The sequence below is a fragment of the Chrysochloris asiatica genome, unplaced genomic scaffold (assembly GCF_000296735.1).
Source record: "Chrysochloris asiatica unplaced genomic scaffold, ChrAsi1.0 scaffold00067, whole genome shotgun sequence".
NCBI lineage: Eukaryota > Metazoa > Chordata > Mammalia > Afrosoricida > Chrysochloridae > Chrysochloris > Chrysochloris asiatica.
Genome location: NW_006408585.1, coordinates 7,731,355 through 7,747,767, shown reverse-complemented (window position 1 = coordinate 7,747,767; position 16,413 = coordinate 7,731,355). Strand labels below are relative to the sequence as shown.

Here is a 16,413-nt window from a genome sequence, read left to right as displayed (position 1 = left end):
ATATATATATGTGTATATATATATATATATATATATTATATATTTATATTTATATAGGGAGTCCTGGTGTTTTGCTGTGGGTTAATGATTTAGACTACAAAGTCAGTATGAACTGCAAGGTCTGCTGTGGTTTAAGCTCGCCAGTTGCTCCTAGGAAACCCTATACAGGGTCGCTATGAGTTGGAACTGACTTGATGTCACTAACAAAATATATATGGATTTCTGGTGTGGCACTGTGGGTTAATGCGCTGGACTGCAATATTGGTTTGAACCACAAGGTCGGCAGTTCAAGTTCACCATCGTTCCTCGGAAACCCTATGGGTCAGTTGCTATGGGTGGGAACCAAAGACATGTAACAACAACAACAAATATATACATATTTTATGTACCAAAAATATATGTATGGGAGTCCTGGTGTGGGTTAATGCTCCAGACTTCAAAGCCATTTGAACTGCAAGGTTGGTGGTACAAGCTCACCAGCTGCTCCTCGGAAGCCTATACAGGGTCGGAATCGACCAGACAGCATGTCACACACACACACAGAAAGCTCTGGTAGCATAGTGGATTACGAGCTGGGCTTCTAACCTCAAGGTCAACCATTCAAATCTACCAATTGATACAGATGCCCTGGAAGTCCTGGTGTAGCACTGTGGGAGCATGCACTGGACTGCAAGGTCGGTTTGAACTGCAACCTCGGCGGTTCAAATTCACCAATTGCTCCTTGGAAACACTAAACAGGGTCGATAAGAATCAGAACTGACTCAGCAGCACTTAACAGCAACAACATATCTCGATCTATCCCCCAAATATATATAAAAGTTTAAAAGAAGATATTTGTATGTGGGTAACCACAGGGAGGAAGCGGGGCAACTGTCATGCAATCATTGAGATGAAACAAAGTGTATGATTTGTTGAATGTAGAATGGATCATCTTCTCTGTAAACCGTCACAATAATTTATTTTAAATAAAATAAAGAATAAAAAGACTGGCAGTGACTTGCAAACTGTTCAGTAAACTTAGTACCAGAAGATGTAAAGTGGTTGGATTTTAATAAACAAACATCATTAAAGCAGTGATTTAGGATTTTATCATCTGTTTACTAATCCAGTAAGCACTGGCTGCTGACCACATGGTTGGCCATTCAAACCCTCCAGCTGCTCTATGGGAGAGAGATGAGGCTGTCTGTTCCCATCAAGATTTATAGTGTTAGAAACCCTAAGGAGTTCTACTCTATCCTCTAGGGTTTTCATATGTCAACATGGACTGGGTGGCAGTGGATTGAGTTTTATTTGGTTTCTGTTTTTCAGTTTTACTAATCTGGGACTTCCAGTCTCTCTTTCTGTATGTTTCCTATAAGAATCACTATCTGGCCTAAATAATACAGGCTAAATTTTAATTGAGAAACTCTTCCCTCTCTTCTGCCATACATCATCACTTCATTTTCCTCCTCAGGCAGTGGGCGTCTCCTGGTCATGATCTCCTCATTGTTTGTTTGTTTTTTAACCCTCAAATATTATTTAAATAAAATTCAGTTATTTATCTTTCTCTATTTTATCATGAAAGGGCATTTGTTAAAGGGATAGATTGCCTTCTTTTAAAATGTCATGATTTGCTGTTCTCCATTTTTTAAAGCTCTCTTAAATTCTTTCAGCATTAAATAATTTAATTTTTTAAATAGCACAACTAATTAATTTAGAGATCTTAGAGTTCAGCTGCATTTATTTCTGTGAAGAACCATAGAATTAAATAGACAGGTAAGTAGGTAGACAGGTAGGCAGGTACATTGATATAGACAGATAGATGGATTCTTTTTTACCCCCAGCTATGCAGTCTGAGTAAATTGTCTTCATAGTTATTCATCCTCTGTTGACCTCAGAGGTCCTTGTGGTTAGATTACTATAATGCCTGCTAGTCAAGCTTCCAGCAATAACCTGAGAATGAAAACCAGAAAATGGACACAAAAGAAACTATTTGGCGAAACTAAATGGCAATGTGAAAGAGAAAGGTGTACATGTTCTAAGAAACCGCAACCCGTTTTTGACACAGATCCCTGCACAAAGGAGACACTGAGTATATATTTACTAAGTTGAATTGAACCAGAATGGTTTCTCATGATACAAATAATAAAAACTTTCCATAACTGGTGCTATCCAGAATACACAGTATAATGAGCAAGGTAATCAACAACTCTTCTCCTAACCCTCAGAATTAGAAGTAGATGCACAGCCTCGAAAAGAGACACAAGCCAGAAAGCCTATGGTGTATTTGAGGGGCAGTAAGTGGGATGCACTTCTTGGGACAGCAAATACATGAAAGGAAAATTCAGCTGTAAACCTTGAGAAAAACAAACAAACATTTCAGAATGTATGTTTAGGGTCTGTAAGTGTTTCTAAATCTTAGTTTAACCGAATTTGGATTCCCTATATGAAAAAGAAGACTCCTGGTGTGGTGCTGTGGTTTAATAAACTAGACTGTAAGGTCAGTTTGAACTGCAAGGCTGGCAGCTCAAGCTCACCATCCGCTCCTCAGAAACCCTATACAGGGTCACTATCAGTTGGAACCAGCTCAACAGGCACTTACCAACAACAACAATATATGAAAAAGAAAGGAGCCCTGATGATACACTGGACTGCTAACTGCAAGATCGGTAGTTCAAACCCACCAGCTACTCCAAAAGGGGTACGATGAGGTTTACTGATCCTCTAAGGAGCTCTGGTAGCGTAGTGGTTATGAATTGAGCTGAAAACTGCAAGGTCAGCAGTTCGAAACTACCAGCTGTTCCGTGGGACAAAGATGAGGCTTTCTGCTCCCGTGAAGATTTATAGCCTCGGAAACCCTGTACAGGGTCGCTATGAGTCAGAACGGACTTCACGGCACACAACAACAAAGATTTACAGCGTTTGAAATGCTATACAGAGTTACTATGAGTCAGAATCAACTTGATGGCAGTGTGTTGGTTTGGATATGAAAAAGATAGGCCTTCTCATTGCCAAAATGCTATTGATTGTATACAAAAGTTATGTCCAAAGAATTGAATTGCATTCAGTTTTTAAACTCCTTTTTTAGATATATAGTTTAAGATACTGTAAAACAAAATGTAGTGTTTCTTCTCATTTAAGTAGCACCGTGCCTTTCTTAAATGATGATAACAAAAGGTGGACATTTACAACTTCTGAAGGAAATTTTTGGAAATGACCCTAAATTTCCTAGTGTGGCGCTAGGGGATAAAGCACTGGACTGAAAGGTCAGTTTGAACCACAAGGTCAATAGTTCAAACTCACCAGCCATTCCTTGGAACTCCTATACAGGGTCGCTATGAGTTGGAACAGACTTGATGGCACTTAACAACAACTTTCCTCCTTCCATTTCTTTTCTAGGTGGTCAACCTACTTCTAATTCTGAGAGTTTGTAGAACAGTTATATTGTCTTCAGTTTGAAGTACACCTGAATGTAAAGAAAACAAAAATCCTCACAACTGGGCCCAATAATAGATGATAAAGAAATGAAAGATGTCAAAGATTTCATTCTGCTTGAATCAACAATCAGTGTCCAAGGAGGCAGCCAGCAGTCAAGAAATCAAACAATGTATTGCCTTGGGCAAATCTGCTGTAAAAGACCTCTTTAAAATTCAAAAAGCAAAGATGTCACTTTTATGAAATTGCTCATCACCTCACGTTGTTGTTGTTAAGTGCCACTGAGTTGATTCTGACCTATAGCAAACTTGTACAGGGTTTTCAAGGAGCAGCTGGTAAGCTTGAACCATCAACCTTGCAGTTCAAATGACTTTGCAATCTGACACATTAAGCTCACAGCACCATACCAGGACTCTCATCAACTCATAATGTGTATAATATAGGGACAATGAAAAAGACTAAAGAAGAAGTGTCATATTTGATTGTGGTGTTGACATGGAATACTTAATACACTGTGGACTGTTAAGAAAAAGAAATTGGTCCCTGAGGAGTATATCCAAGTGAAGCAAGGACTCCAAGACTTCGTGTCTCTTACTTTAGACGCATCATGTTGTTCCAATTCACAGCGACCCTATGCAAAGCAGAATGAAAACCTGCCCAGTCCAGCATAATCTTCACAATTGTTCCTACGCTTGAGCCCATTGCTGCTGCCACTGTGCCAATCCATCTCAGTAGAGGTCTTCCTCTTTTTCGCTGGCCCTTCCCCTTTACCAAGCATGATGTCTTCCTTCTGGAATTGGTCCCTCCTGATAACAAGCCAGAAGTATGAGATGAAGACTCACCACCATGGCTTCTGTGGAGCATTCCAGCTGTAGTTCTTCAACACAGCCCTATTTGTTCTTCTGGCAGTCCATAGTACATTCAATATGCTCCAATAGCACAACTCAAATGTATCAATTCCCTATGGTCTTCCTTATTCACTGTCCAACTGTCACATTCATACGAGGTTACTGAAAATACCATGGCTTGGGTCAGGCGCACCTTAGTCCTCAAACTGATGATATCTTTGCTTTTGAACTCTATAAAGTAAAGAGATCTTGTGCAGCAGATTTGCCTAATGCAAAGCATCATTTGATTTCTTGGATGTTGCTTGCATGAGTAGTGATTGTGAATCCAAGCAAAATGAAGTCTTGGACAACTTGAATCTTTTCTACATTTAGAATGATGTTATTTATTGGTCAAGTGGTGAGGATTTTTGTTTTCTTTACATTGAGGTACAACCCATACCGAAGGCTGTAGTCTTCTATCTTTATTAGTATTTTAAGTCCTTTTCATTTTCAGCAAGCAAGGTTGTATCCTCTGCGTATCACAGGTTGTTAATTAGTTAGAGTCTTCCTCCAATCCTGATGCTACTTCATATGTTCCAGCTTCACAAATTATTTACTCAGAATATAGATTGAACAAATATGGTTCAAGAATAAACACTGAAGCCCGCCTTTCCTGATTTTAAACCATTCGGTATCCCCTTGCTCTGTTATAACAACTGCCTCTTAGTCTGTGTACAGGCTCCTCATGAGCTCAATTAAATGTTCTGGAATAGCCATTCTTCACAATGTTATTGATAGCGTGTCACATCATTATGAAAGAGCAATCATTGGAGAAGGACATGATGTTTGGTAAAGCAGAACATCAATGAAAAAAGAGGGAAACTCTCCTTGTAGTGGATTGATTCAGTAGCTGCAACAATAGACTGGCTCAAATAAGGCAATGATGTGAAAATGGTGCAAGACTGGGCAACATTTCATTCAGTTATGTGTAAAGTTGAGCCCACCTGACAGCAACTAACAACAACACTCATCTATCAAACACACCCAAAAGTGAAGACTGTCAATCGAGTCTTCAAATGGACTTCAGAGGATGATTGGTGGTAGTATGGCTCTCTTGCGTGTATGTTGTGTTAAGTGCCCTCCAGCTGGGTCTGATTTAGAGCACCCCTGTATAGGGTTTCCAAGGAACATGTGGTGGGTTTGAAAGAATACAACCCTGGTGCACACCTTTCCTAATTGTAAACCATTCAGTGTTCCCTTGTCCTGTTTGAACTGCCTCTTGGTCTATGTACAGGTTCCTCATGAGCACAATGAAGTGTTCCAGAATACTCATTCTCTGCAATGTTGTCCATAACTTGTCAGGATCCATACAATACAAAGCTTTTGTGTTAATTAATAAAGCACAGCAAATATCTCTGCTTTTAGCCAAGATCTATCTAACATCAGCAATGATATCCCTCGTTCCACGTCCTCATCTGAATCTTGCTTGAACCTCTGGAAGTTCTTTATCAATGTATTCCTGCAGTTATTTTCAGTTGTCTTTAGTCAAATTTTACATGCATGTGATATTAATGATATCATCCAATGATTTTCACATTCCATTGGATCACCTCTCTGAAATGGGCAAAATATGCATCTCTTCCAATCAATTGACCAAATTTCCAAATTTCTTGTCATAGATGAGTGAGTGCCTCCAGTGCTGCATTAGTTTGTTGGGAGATTTCAGTTTATATTCCATCAATTCCTGAAGACTTATTTTTTTGCCAATATGCCTTCAATGCACCTTGGACTTCTTCCTTCCGGATCGTTGGCTCTTGATCATATGCTACCTCTTGAAATGGTTGAACATCAACTATTTCTTTTGGGTTACAGTGATTCTGCATTCTTTCCATAGTATCTTGATGCATTCCACATCATTCAATATTTTGTCCATAGAATCCTTCAGTATTTCAAGTCAGAGCCTAAATTTTTATTTCAGTTCCTTCAGCTTGAGAAATGCTGAGAGTGTTCTTCCCTTTTGGTTTCCTAACTCCACGTCTCTGAGCATTTCATTTTAATATTTGACTCTGTCTTCTCAAGCTGCCCTTTGAAATTTTCTATTCAGCTTTTTTACCTCCTCATTTCTTCCATTTGTGTTAGCATCTCTATACTGGAGAGCAAGTTTCAGAGTCTCTCCTGACAACCATTTTGTTCTTTTTTTTTTTTCCTTCTTGTCTTCTTAATGACCTTTGGCTTACTTTTTGTATGATGTTCTTGATGCAATCCCACAACTCTTCTGGTCTTCAGTCATTAGTGTCTAATTCATCAAATCTCTTCTTGAGATAATCTCTCAATTCAGGTGGGATATGTTCAAGTTCATATTTTGACTATCGTGGATGTCTTTTCATTTTCTTCAGCTTCAGCTTGAACTTGCATCTGAGCAATTGATGGTCTGTCCCACAGTCTGCCCCAGGCCTTGTTTTGGCTGATAATATGGAGTTTTTCCACAGATGTAGTCATTTGATTTCTGTGTATTCCATCTGGTGATGTCTGTATTTATAGTCATCTTTTATGTTGTTTTAAAAAGGTATTTGCAATGAATAAGTCATTGATCTTACAAAATTCTATCATGCAATCTCCAGCATCATTTCTACCACCAAGGCCATATTTTCGAATGACTGATCCTCTTTACTTCCAACCTTTGCATTCTAATCACCAGTAATTATCAATACATCTTGATTGCATGTTTTATTAACTGCAGACTGAAGAAGTTGGTAGAATTCTTCAATTTCACCATCACAGTCTTTAGTGATACATAAATTGGAATAATAGTTGTATTAACTGGTCTTCCTTGTAGGAATATGGATATTAACCTATCACATACCACGTTGTACTTCATGATCGATCTTAAAATGTTCTTTTTGATGATGAATACAAAGCCTATTTGTCATTCCCAACATAGTAAACCATATGACTGTCAGATTCAAAATTGCCAATCTATTTTACCTTACTAATGCTTAGCATTATCAATATTTATGCATTCCATCCCATTTTTGACAACTTCTAATTTTCCTAGATTCATACTTTGTATATTCCATATTCTGATTATTAATGGATGTTTACAGCTGTTTCTCATCATTTTGAATTATGCCCCATCAGCAAATGCAGGTCCCAGAAGGGTTCACTCCATTCTTGTCATCACTGCCGACTCTACTATGAGGAGGCAGCTCTTCCCCAGTCGTTAATTTGAGTGCCTTCCAACCTGAGTAACTCATCTTCTGTCACTATTATCTGGCAATATTCTGGTGCTCTGGTAGCGTAGTGGTTACGAATCGGATTACAAACCATAAGGTCAGCAGTTCAAAACTGCCAGCTGTTTCATGGGAGAAAGATGAGGCTTTCTGCTCCCATAAAGATTTATAGCCTTGGAAACCTTGTACAGGGTCGCTATGAGTCAGAACCAACTCCATGGCACATCACCACCACCACCACCATTCTGGTGCTCTTTACCATGTTTCAATATTCAATATTTTGTTGCTACCTGACAGTGATATGTATAAATATATATATTTGTGAGCCCTGTGTTCAAAGTTAAATAAATTGGGAAAATACTGCATTGCAATTATCTAAGAAATTAAGCAGAATTATCTACAAATTAAGATTAATTACTGAAGCAAATCATATTCTAGACCATTCTCCATTCTGGCCTCTGTTTTTTCCTCCCATGCACAAAGCCATCAATGAATTGATTTCCAAAGCAGTTAAGAAGTTAAGATCTTCCAATTTTAATTTGTTCAAATGTTCTATTTCAAATTCTTTTTTTAAACAGAGGGCCATTGTTCTACTCTTTTGTTATTGTGTGCTCTTTTTGAATAGTTTCCAAGAATAAAATAACCAATCATTAAAAAAAAAAATTGCTCTTAACATCCTTCACATAAAGTTATTAGATGAATGAAGGTACTGATTCCTGATTAACAACTCTAATATACGGTAGCCTACATATGGTGTACATTTTAGACATGAAATATTGTAGCTTTAGGAGAACCTGTTACTTTTTGTGAGAAGATTTCTATCCCACAAAAGATGACAGAAGCAATGACAATACCTGAAATTACATGATGGAATTTCATAGTGTCGCTTTAATATTGAAAATATATATTCATTTCAGGATATTACAGAGGAATATTTTTGGAAATGTTGCTTTGGGAACTTTAATGACCATCATTGTATAAAAATAAATAACAGCATTTGCGTCCAGATGGTATGATTGGTGGTGTATTTTTTTCAGAAAAACAGATTTCAAAACGTCAGTATCTGTTTTACATTGTAATGCTCTACCTGGAAAAGCAATAGAGCATCACTCTCCAATTCTAAGTCACCTTCTTTATTTGGCTTGAGTCCTCCAGTGCATCAATCTTTATTCAAAGCTAAAGCAGCAGCCTTAATAGACATCCTCGGAGTTTTGTCTGTGATAAACTTGAGGATTTTCCTGCTGACTTGTCATATAGCAATGGTGGTGGTGTGTCGTGGAGTTAGTTCTGACTCATAGCGATCCTGTATAGGAGTCCCAAGGCTATAAATCTTTATGGGAGCACAAAGTCTCATCTTTCTCCCACAGAACGGCTGGCATATTCAAACTGCTAACCTTGTAGTTTGCAGCCCAGTTAATAATCTGCTATGCTACCAGACGTCCTTCTTATAACAATAGTTAGCTAGCTTGCTAGCTAAGTGCAGTAGAGTTGGTTCTAACTCATAGCAACCCAGTATAGGGTTTCCAACTTCCCCTATAAAGTTATTTAAACTACCAACCTTGCGTTTCAAACTGACTCATATAGCAATATTGCTGTTGTAGTTGTTGTTGTTAAGTGCAGTTCAGTCCGTTCCAACTCATAGTGACCTTGAATAGGGTTTTCAAGGAGTGACTGGTGACTGGAACTGCGGATCTTATAGTTCCAACTGACTTTGCAGCACCACACCAGGACTCCGATACAGCAAAAGAACCACAGAAATAACAAATAAGCCAACTGGCCCAGATTTAATGCCAAGTTTTCAAGTTGTAGTTATCTATTTGGAATCCTGGTGTGGCACTGTTGGTTAATGTGCTGGACTGCAAAGTCGGTTTCGCTGCAAGGTAGGTGGTTCAAGCTCACCAGCCACTCCTTGGGGGTCGTTATGGGTCTCACAGACACTAACAAGTTATTTATTTGGATATCATTTCTGGCATCTCTCTTACAGCAGCCCTCAGAATCTACTTAATAAGAAGCATTCAGATTTAAAGTACTAAACAATTCAACAACTAGGTGAGAAATTCCTGTGAGTGGCAATAATAAACTACAAAATTTCTTTGCTAATATGAAAAATGTGTGCTTCTTTCTCTCTTATTTTTCTTCCACCCAAACTAAGCATCAAGCTTGATTTTTGGGGGGTATTTGTTGATTAAAAATCTCCTAACAATTTAACAAAGTAAAATAATTTTTATGCTAATAATAACATTTAAGGAGTCCTGGTGTGGCGCTGTGGGTTAATGGGCCAGACTGCAAAGCCCTTTGAACTGCAAGGTCAGTGGCTCAAGCTCACCAGCTGCTCCTTAGAAACCCTATACAGGGTCACTATGAGTGGAAACCCACTGAACGGCACTTAACAGCAACAACAATAACATTTAAAATGGTAAATACCTAATATGTGACAGTAATTGTATGAATTTTATACATAACAACTTAGTGTGTAGAGTATTACTGAACAGAAGGCACCTAGTTCCTTTCCCTAATGTACCTAACATTGGTGACACTAATGACAACTGTGTAGCTTATAAAGAAGTAATTTAGTGATAGTAGGAGTCCGGGTGTGGCGCTGTGGGTTAATGCGTGAGACTACAAAGCCGTTTGAACTGCAACGTCAGCAGTTCAAGCCCACTAGCTTCTCCTTGGAAACCCTATACAGAGTCACTATGGGTCAGAATCGACTCAACGGCACTTAACAACAACAACAAAGGTTGAGGGTTAATGCACTGGACTTAAAAGTCACTTTGAACCGCAGGGTTGGCAGTTCAAAGTGACTTTTTTTAAGCTGCTCCTCAGAAACCCTATACAGGGTGGCTATGGGAAGGAACAGACTCCACAGCATTTAACAACACAACAGGTAAAGGTTTTGAACTTTGCCCTACCCTCCACAAAGACTAACAATGACAAATATTACGCCTATATCCTTTGATAGTTACAAGAGTTTTGCTGTTGATTCAGATTCAGAAGTTGAAAAGCTGAACAGCAATCCTTCGCTGGATATCCTTTCCCACTCTGAGATATAATAAGATATGACAAAAGAGGTTCTGCTTTTTAACCTTTTCTTTTTCTTTCTTGTATATGCCCCCCCCCCAATTCCTCTCCCCTTCAAATAAATTGTCATCTTTCACTCAACTCATTACCTAAACTCCTTTCCAGAACTCAGATATTTTGTACGGGGGCACAGTTATGACTACCTAAAACACTCCATATAACCCTTCAAGAAAGGTTGTCTGTCTTACCAAAGGTGTTCCCCTAAATCAATGGGCAAGAAGAACATGCAAGCTAGTCCTGTCCCCCTTCCCTTTGTCCTCAAAGCGCACCCACTGTCCCAGACCTTTTTGAAATGTTTCAAAAACTACACCACTCCCAACACATCACAGCAAAGCTTTCTGAGAACACACTCCACTCCACAGAACCACAACACTAAGCAAGCCAGCAACTCTTCCCCAAAGCGCGCCTCTCCCAGCCCTCAGGGAGGAGGTTGTGCACCTGGGTCCTGGACTCCCGTGGGCACCCGAACACTTTGGCTCTGAATGGAGAGTCTACCTGGCCTAAGGAAGGTCCAGCCCAAGGCAACTAGAAAATAACCGGTACAGTACAAGATGCAGGTAAACTGTCTCTTCTGAACACCATCACCCAAGCCCTCCAACACCACAACAGATCCTCTGCACTTAGGGGTTCCAAGTTTTAACGCTCTATGCAGATGAACAGAAAACCGATTCTGGGCGGAGGCTGCCACAACTCCCAACCCGCTTGCAGCGTTACCCCTCCTTAATCACACATCCATATCTTGGGATTTCTGTTTTCCGTGGGGGTGGGGAACTGGGAGCGAGAAGGGAATGGTGATTAGTGGAAGAAAGGGAGACAGGAGACTTAAAGCCACATCTCCTCCCTGGACCAAGGAGCGTCTAGTAATCGCGGGCCTGCCCCAACGCTTTGTTGTCAGCGTCTCCAGTCGCTGGTGCGCACGCTGCGCGCAAACACGCCCCAAAAAATCAGCATAACATGCCAAGCGAGCAGTGTAGTCCTGAACCCCATGACTAAGAAAAGAAACTTGTACCCGGACGCCAGCTGCCAAAATACTGCAATTGCTTGTGAGGGTAATTTTAAAAGCCGAAATAATTGTTAGATAATAGGATCAATAGTATTTTGTCTTCTTACGAGTCTTTGGGAAGATGAAATTGTTTTCTACCAATCAGTTCATGGCGAAACAGAGATAGGGGGTGGGGTCGGTGCTAACGGTACAGAGCGCGAGGAAGGTGCAGAGAGCTGCGGAGAAGAGGTTCGGCTGGGAACCCGCGTTCTGGTCGCCATTTGCGGAGCAGCGGCGCTCGCCAGCCTTACCTGTGGATGCAGTTTCCATGGCAACGGGCGGCGGCTCCGCGGAGCCCGAGCCGGGTTCTGGAGGCGCTGGTTCCCGGGCCCCGGCCCAGGCGTCCAAGCCCCGGTCGGGTTCCCCCGCCGGCGACGTCGGCTTGACCCCTTTCAGCGTCACCACCTCGTCCTCCCCCTCCCCCCGGTCCCCGAACCATTGGGACCCTGAGCCTGCCAGGGGCAGCAGCTCGTCTTGCGGCTCCGGCTGCGCGGCCATGGCTGACGGTCCCCGGGGCGCGGCGACAGCGGCTTCGCGGGGCCGAGGTGCAGTGGCTGGGCTACCGGGCGCTTCCTGATGCTACCCGCGCTGGGACTCCGGACTTAGGGAGGCTGCGGTGATTTCGCGCCGCCGCCGCCGCCGCCTCTGCTGCTGCAACTCTGGTGGTGCTGCTGCCGCCGCGCTTCCCGCTTCAGCTCCTCCTCCTCCCCCTCCTCCTCCCGCCGCCGTGGCCACTGCCTGCGCTCCTCCTCCTACTCCTGGCGCTGCCGCTGCCGCCGCCGCAGCCGCCGCCGCCGCTGCCTCCCTACTCCCAAGCCTGTGATTACGCAGGTGGAAATGGCCTGCTTAGTCTGAGTCTTCCTGGGCGCACGTCAGCTCCCCACCGGCTGTGGGGTGGGGGATCGTGGAAATGTGCCAAGTCCACTTGAATCGTCCTCTTTTTGGAGATGGGGTAAAAGTTGAAGAGCAGCATGCAGAAGCAGGCCCCAGTCGTCGAAAGCGCAAGCCGCCCTTCCAACTAACAAAGTTAAGCCCTGGGACTGGAGGCAAAGACATACGCCAGATTGGAGACCTCAAAGTCACAGTTCTGAGAGTCACCACATTCAACTGTGCAAGGATATAGCTCTGCGTGGGCAAGGGCTGGAGGCGGATGTTGGTTGCAGATGGAAACACGGGAACCTGCCCCGAGTTTAAATCCTGTGTCTTTAAATTGTTGTTTGCAGAAATAGTGGAGCTTCAGAAAAAGACCAAGTCCCTACCACCCCTCAGGGTACATAGAATGTGATTACCGCCTCACTCTCACGGCCCACCTCACAAATTAATTGCCGTGGGTAGACTTGACTCATGGTGACCCCATGTGTCCAAAGTAGAGCTATGCTCCAAATGGTTTTCCAGCTTTCACCTTGGGGATGCAGATCGCAAGGCCCTTTCTTCCAGGTACTTCTGAGTGGTTTCCAAACCCCGACAGACTGATAAACTGTCAAGCACTTTGTTATTTATTGATGGTGCTCCAGTCGGCTTTGATTCGATGTACAGCAGAGCTAAACACTTGCTGATCCTGCGCCAACCTCACAATTGTTGTTACGGTTGAACCCAGTGCTGCTGCCACTGTGCCAATGAATTTTGTTGGGGGTCTTTCTCTTTCGCCGACCCTCCACTTTACCAAGCATGATGTCCTTCTCCAGGGACTGGTCCCTTTTGATAACATGTCCAAAGTATGAGTAAGAAGTCTCACCACCCTAGCATCTGAAGAGCATTCTGGCTGTACATCTCCCAGCACAGATTTGGTTGTTCTTCTGGACGTCCATGGTACTTTAATATTCATCTCCAACACCATAATTGAAATGCATAAAGTCTACAGCCTTATATAGTCATTGTTATATGTATATGTTTTTGTTAGTGCCATCAAGTAGGTTCCAACTCATAGTGACCTAGGGTTTCCGAGGAGTGACTGGTGGTTTGAACTGCCAACCTGTGGTTAGCTGTCCAATGTTTATCCTACAGTGCCACACCAGGACTGTATGAGACGACTGAAAATACCATGGCTTGGGTTAGGCAAGGTTGTGTTATCTCTTATCACAGGTTGTTAATGAGTTTTCCTAGTTTCATGTCCTCTTCTGAATATGGCTGTATTTCTGGCAGTTTTTCTGAGGGTATACAGTTGCGACAAATTTTGAATTATCTTCAGCAATATTTTACTTGCATGTGATATTAATGTTATTGTTACAAGATTTCCAAATTCCATTGGGTCACCTCTCTTTGAAATAGGCACAAATATGGTGTGTTCCAATGGATTGGCCTGTTAGCTAGCTGTCTTTGCATAGATGAGTGAGCATCTCTGGAGCTACATCAGTTTGTTTAAAGATTTTGACTCTGTCAATTCCTGAAGACTTTATTTTTACTAATGCCTTCAATGCAGCTTGGACTTCTTCCTTCAGTATCATTGGTTCATGATCATATGCTAGCTCTTGAAATAATTGAACATCGACTATTTCTTTTTGGGATAGTGGCTCTGTGTATTTCTTCCATCTTTTTTTCATGCTTTCTGCATTATTCCACATTTTGTCCAGAAAATCCTTCAATATTTTAAGTCAATGCTTGAATTATTCTCTTCAGTTTTTTAGCTTAAGAAATGTTGAGTGTGTCCTTCCTTTTGGTTTTCTAGCTGCAGTTCTTTGCACTATTATAATACTTGACTTTGTTTTCTAGAATTGCCCTTTGAAATTTTCTGTTCAGCTATTACCTCATTTCTTCCATTCGCTTTAGCTTCTCTTTGCTCAAGAACAAGTTTTAGAGTCTCTGTTGTTTTTGTTAAGTGCCTACTGACATCCATATTTGATTTTCTTTCTTGCCTTTTTAATGACCTTTTGCTTTCTTCCTGTATGATGTTCTTGATGTCACCCATAACTCCTCTGGTCTTCAGTCATTAGCATCTATGCATCAAATCTGCTTTGGGGATGGGCTCTAAATTCAGGTGGCGCCATAGGAGAAGCACTGTCAGTTCCAACTCACCAGCCGCTCCTTGGAAACCCTATAGGGGATTACTATGCGTCTGATCTGAGTCGATGGCACTTAACAACAATAACAACATGTTCACGGTCATATTTTGGCTCTGTGGACTTTTCATTTTCTTCAGCTTCAGCCTGAACTTACATATGAGCAAGTGATGGTCTTCTCCAGTCTGCCCATGGCCTTGTTTTGGCTGATGATATTTGAGTTTTTCTACCATTTTTCCCCACAGATATAGTCAATTTGATTCCTATGTATTCCATTTGGAAAGGTCTATGTGTATAGTTGTGTTTTATGATTAAAAAAGGTATTTGCAAGGCATAAGTCATTGGTCTTGTAAAATTCTATCATGTGATCTCCAGCATCATTTCTATCACCAAGACCTTATTTTCCAATGACTGACACTTCCTCTTTGTTTCCAGTCTTAGCATTCCAATCACCAGTAATCATCAATGCATCTCGATTGCATGTTTGATCAATTTCAGAGTAAAGAAGTTGGTATATTGCTGTCAAGTGCCCTCAGGTTGATTGGACGCCCAGCAATCGTGTATAGGGTTTCCGAGGAGCCCCTGGTGGATTTGAACCCCAAACTTTGTAGTTAACAATCCAGTGCTTGTACTACGGCACCATGCCAGGACTCTTGTTAAGCACTTAACAGAGTGTAAATAGGCTGGATAAATAGCAGCTATGGTTTCGTTCAGAAATACTGAGCCCTGGTAGGGCAAAATATAAACTATCTTTGGAAAGCCTATTTTGTTTGAGATATTGGACATCCCAAGAAGCTTCTTCCTCTTTTTTTCTTTATTTAGGACTTTCTGATAAGATGAAATATATTTGATAGTTAAATGTAAATGCATGGGAAGGAAGTGACTTTCCTTACAATGTGCTGTTCTTATATTTAGACTCATCCTTTTAAACAAGGGAGTCCCTGGGTAGTTCAAATGTTAATAGCACATTCTCCTCTACTAAAAGAAAGCATGGAGACTGGAGTCAGTCCACCCAGAGATACCTGGAGAAGAAAAGCTTGGCATTCTATGTCTGAAAACTCCTATGGAGCAAAATTCTACTCTGATATAGATGGTGTCTCCATGAGTCAGAATGGATTAGATACAACTAATGTTTCAAGCAAGACTTATGTTTTCTTGAATTGTCTGTAAATGATGTGACTTGAAAAAATAAGGTTCAGCCTAACACGCAGTTGTTGTTGTTGTGTGCCATAGAATCGGTCCCGACTCATAGCGACCCTGTACAGGGTTTCCGAGGCTGTAAATCTTTACAGGAACAGAAAGCCTCATCTTTCTACCACAGAACAGCTGGTAGTTTCGAATTGCTGACCTTGCAGTTCGCAGCCTGATTTGTAACCACTACGCTACCAGAGTGTAGTGGTTAACACGCAGAGTGGAGGAATAAACTTGTCTGTTTCTTTACTAAAAAAGGTGGAGCGAAGGGTACTGTGAGGCTTTGTGGAACTCTAAACCTTTGAACGCACATTGAAGGTTTCATACTGATCAACGTCTATATTCAAAGGTCAACTTCAGTAACATTCAGATGCTCTTGAAAAATGCTGAAATGAAAAAGTCTAGAGTCTGCTCCTTCCTTTGTCCTGCAAGTGCACTATTGTTCAAAAGATGTTTAGTAACAATAAATTAGAGAAAATGTGTTCACTCAATAGAGGAGCTCTGGTAGCATAGTGGTTACGAATTGGGCTGCGAACCTTAAAGTCAGCGGTTCGAAACTACCAGCCGCTCCGCGGGAGAAAGATGAGGTTTTCTACTCCCATAAGGATTTACACCCTCGGAAACCCTGTACA

The 16,413-nt window shown here is 41.5% G+C and overlaps 1 protein-coding gene across 1 annotated transcript in view; it reads right to left on the bottom strand.

Annotated features, from left to right (window-relative positions):
• Nucleotides 1-12,092, bottom strand: part of RTN1 (reticulon 1) — a 317,230-nt gene extending 305,138 nt beyond the window's left edge. The window contains exon 1 of the mRNA XM_006864592.1: nucleotides 11,846-12,092. Within this exon, the coding sequence (XP_006864654.1) occupies nucleotides 11,846-12,092 (247 nt within the window). The remainder of the gene's footprint in view (nucleotides 1-11,845) is intronic.
• Nucleotides 12,093-16,413: the final 4,321 nt, after the last annotated feature.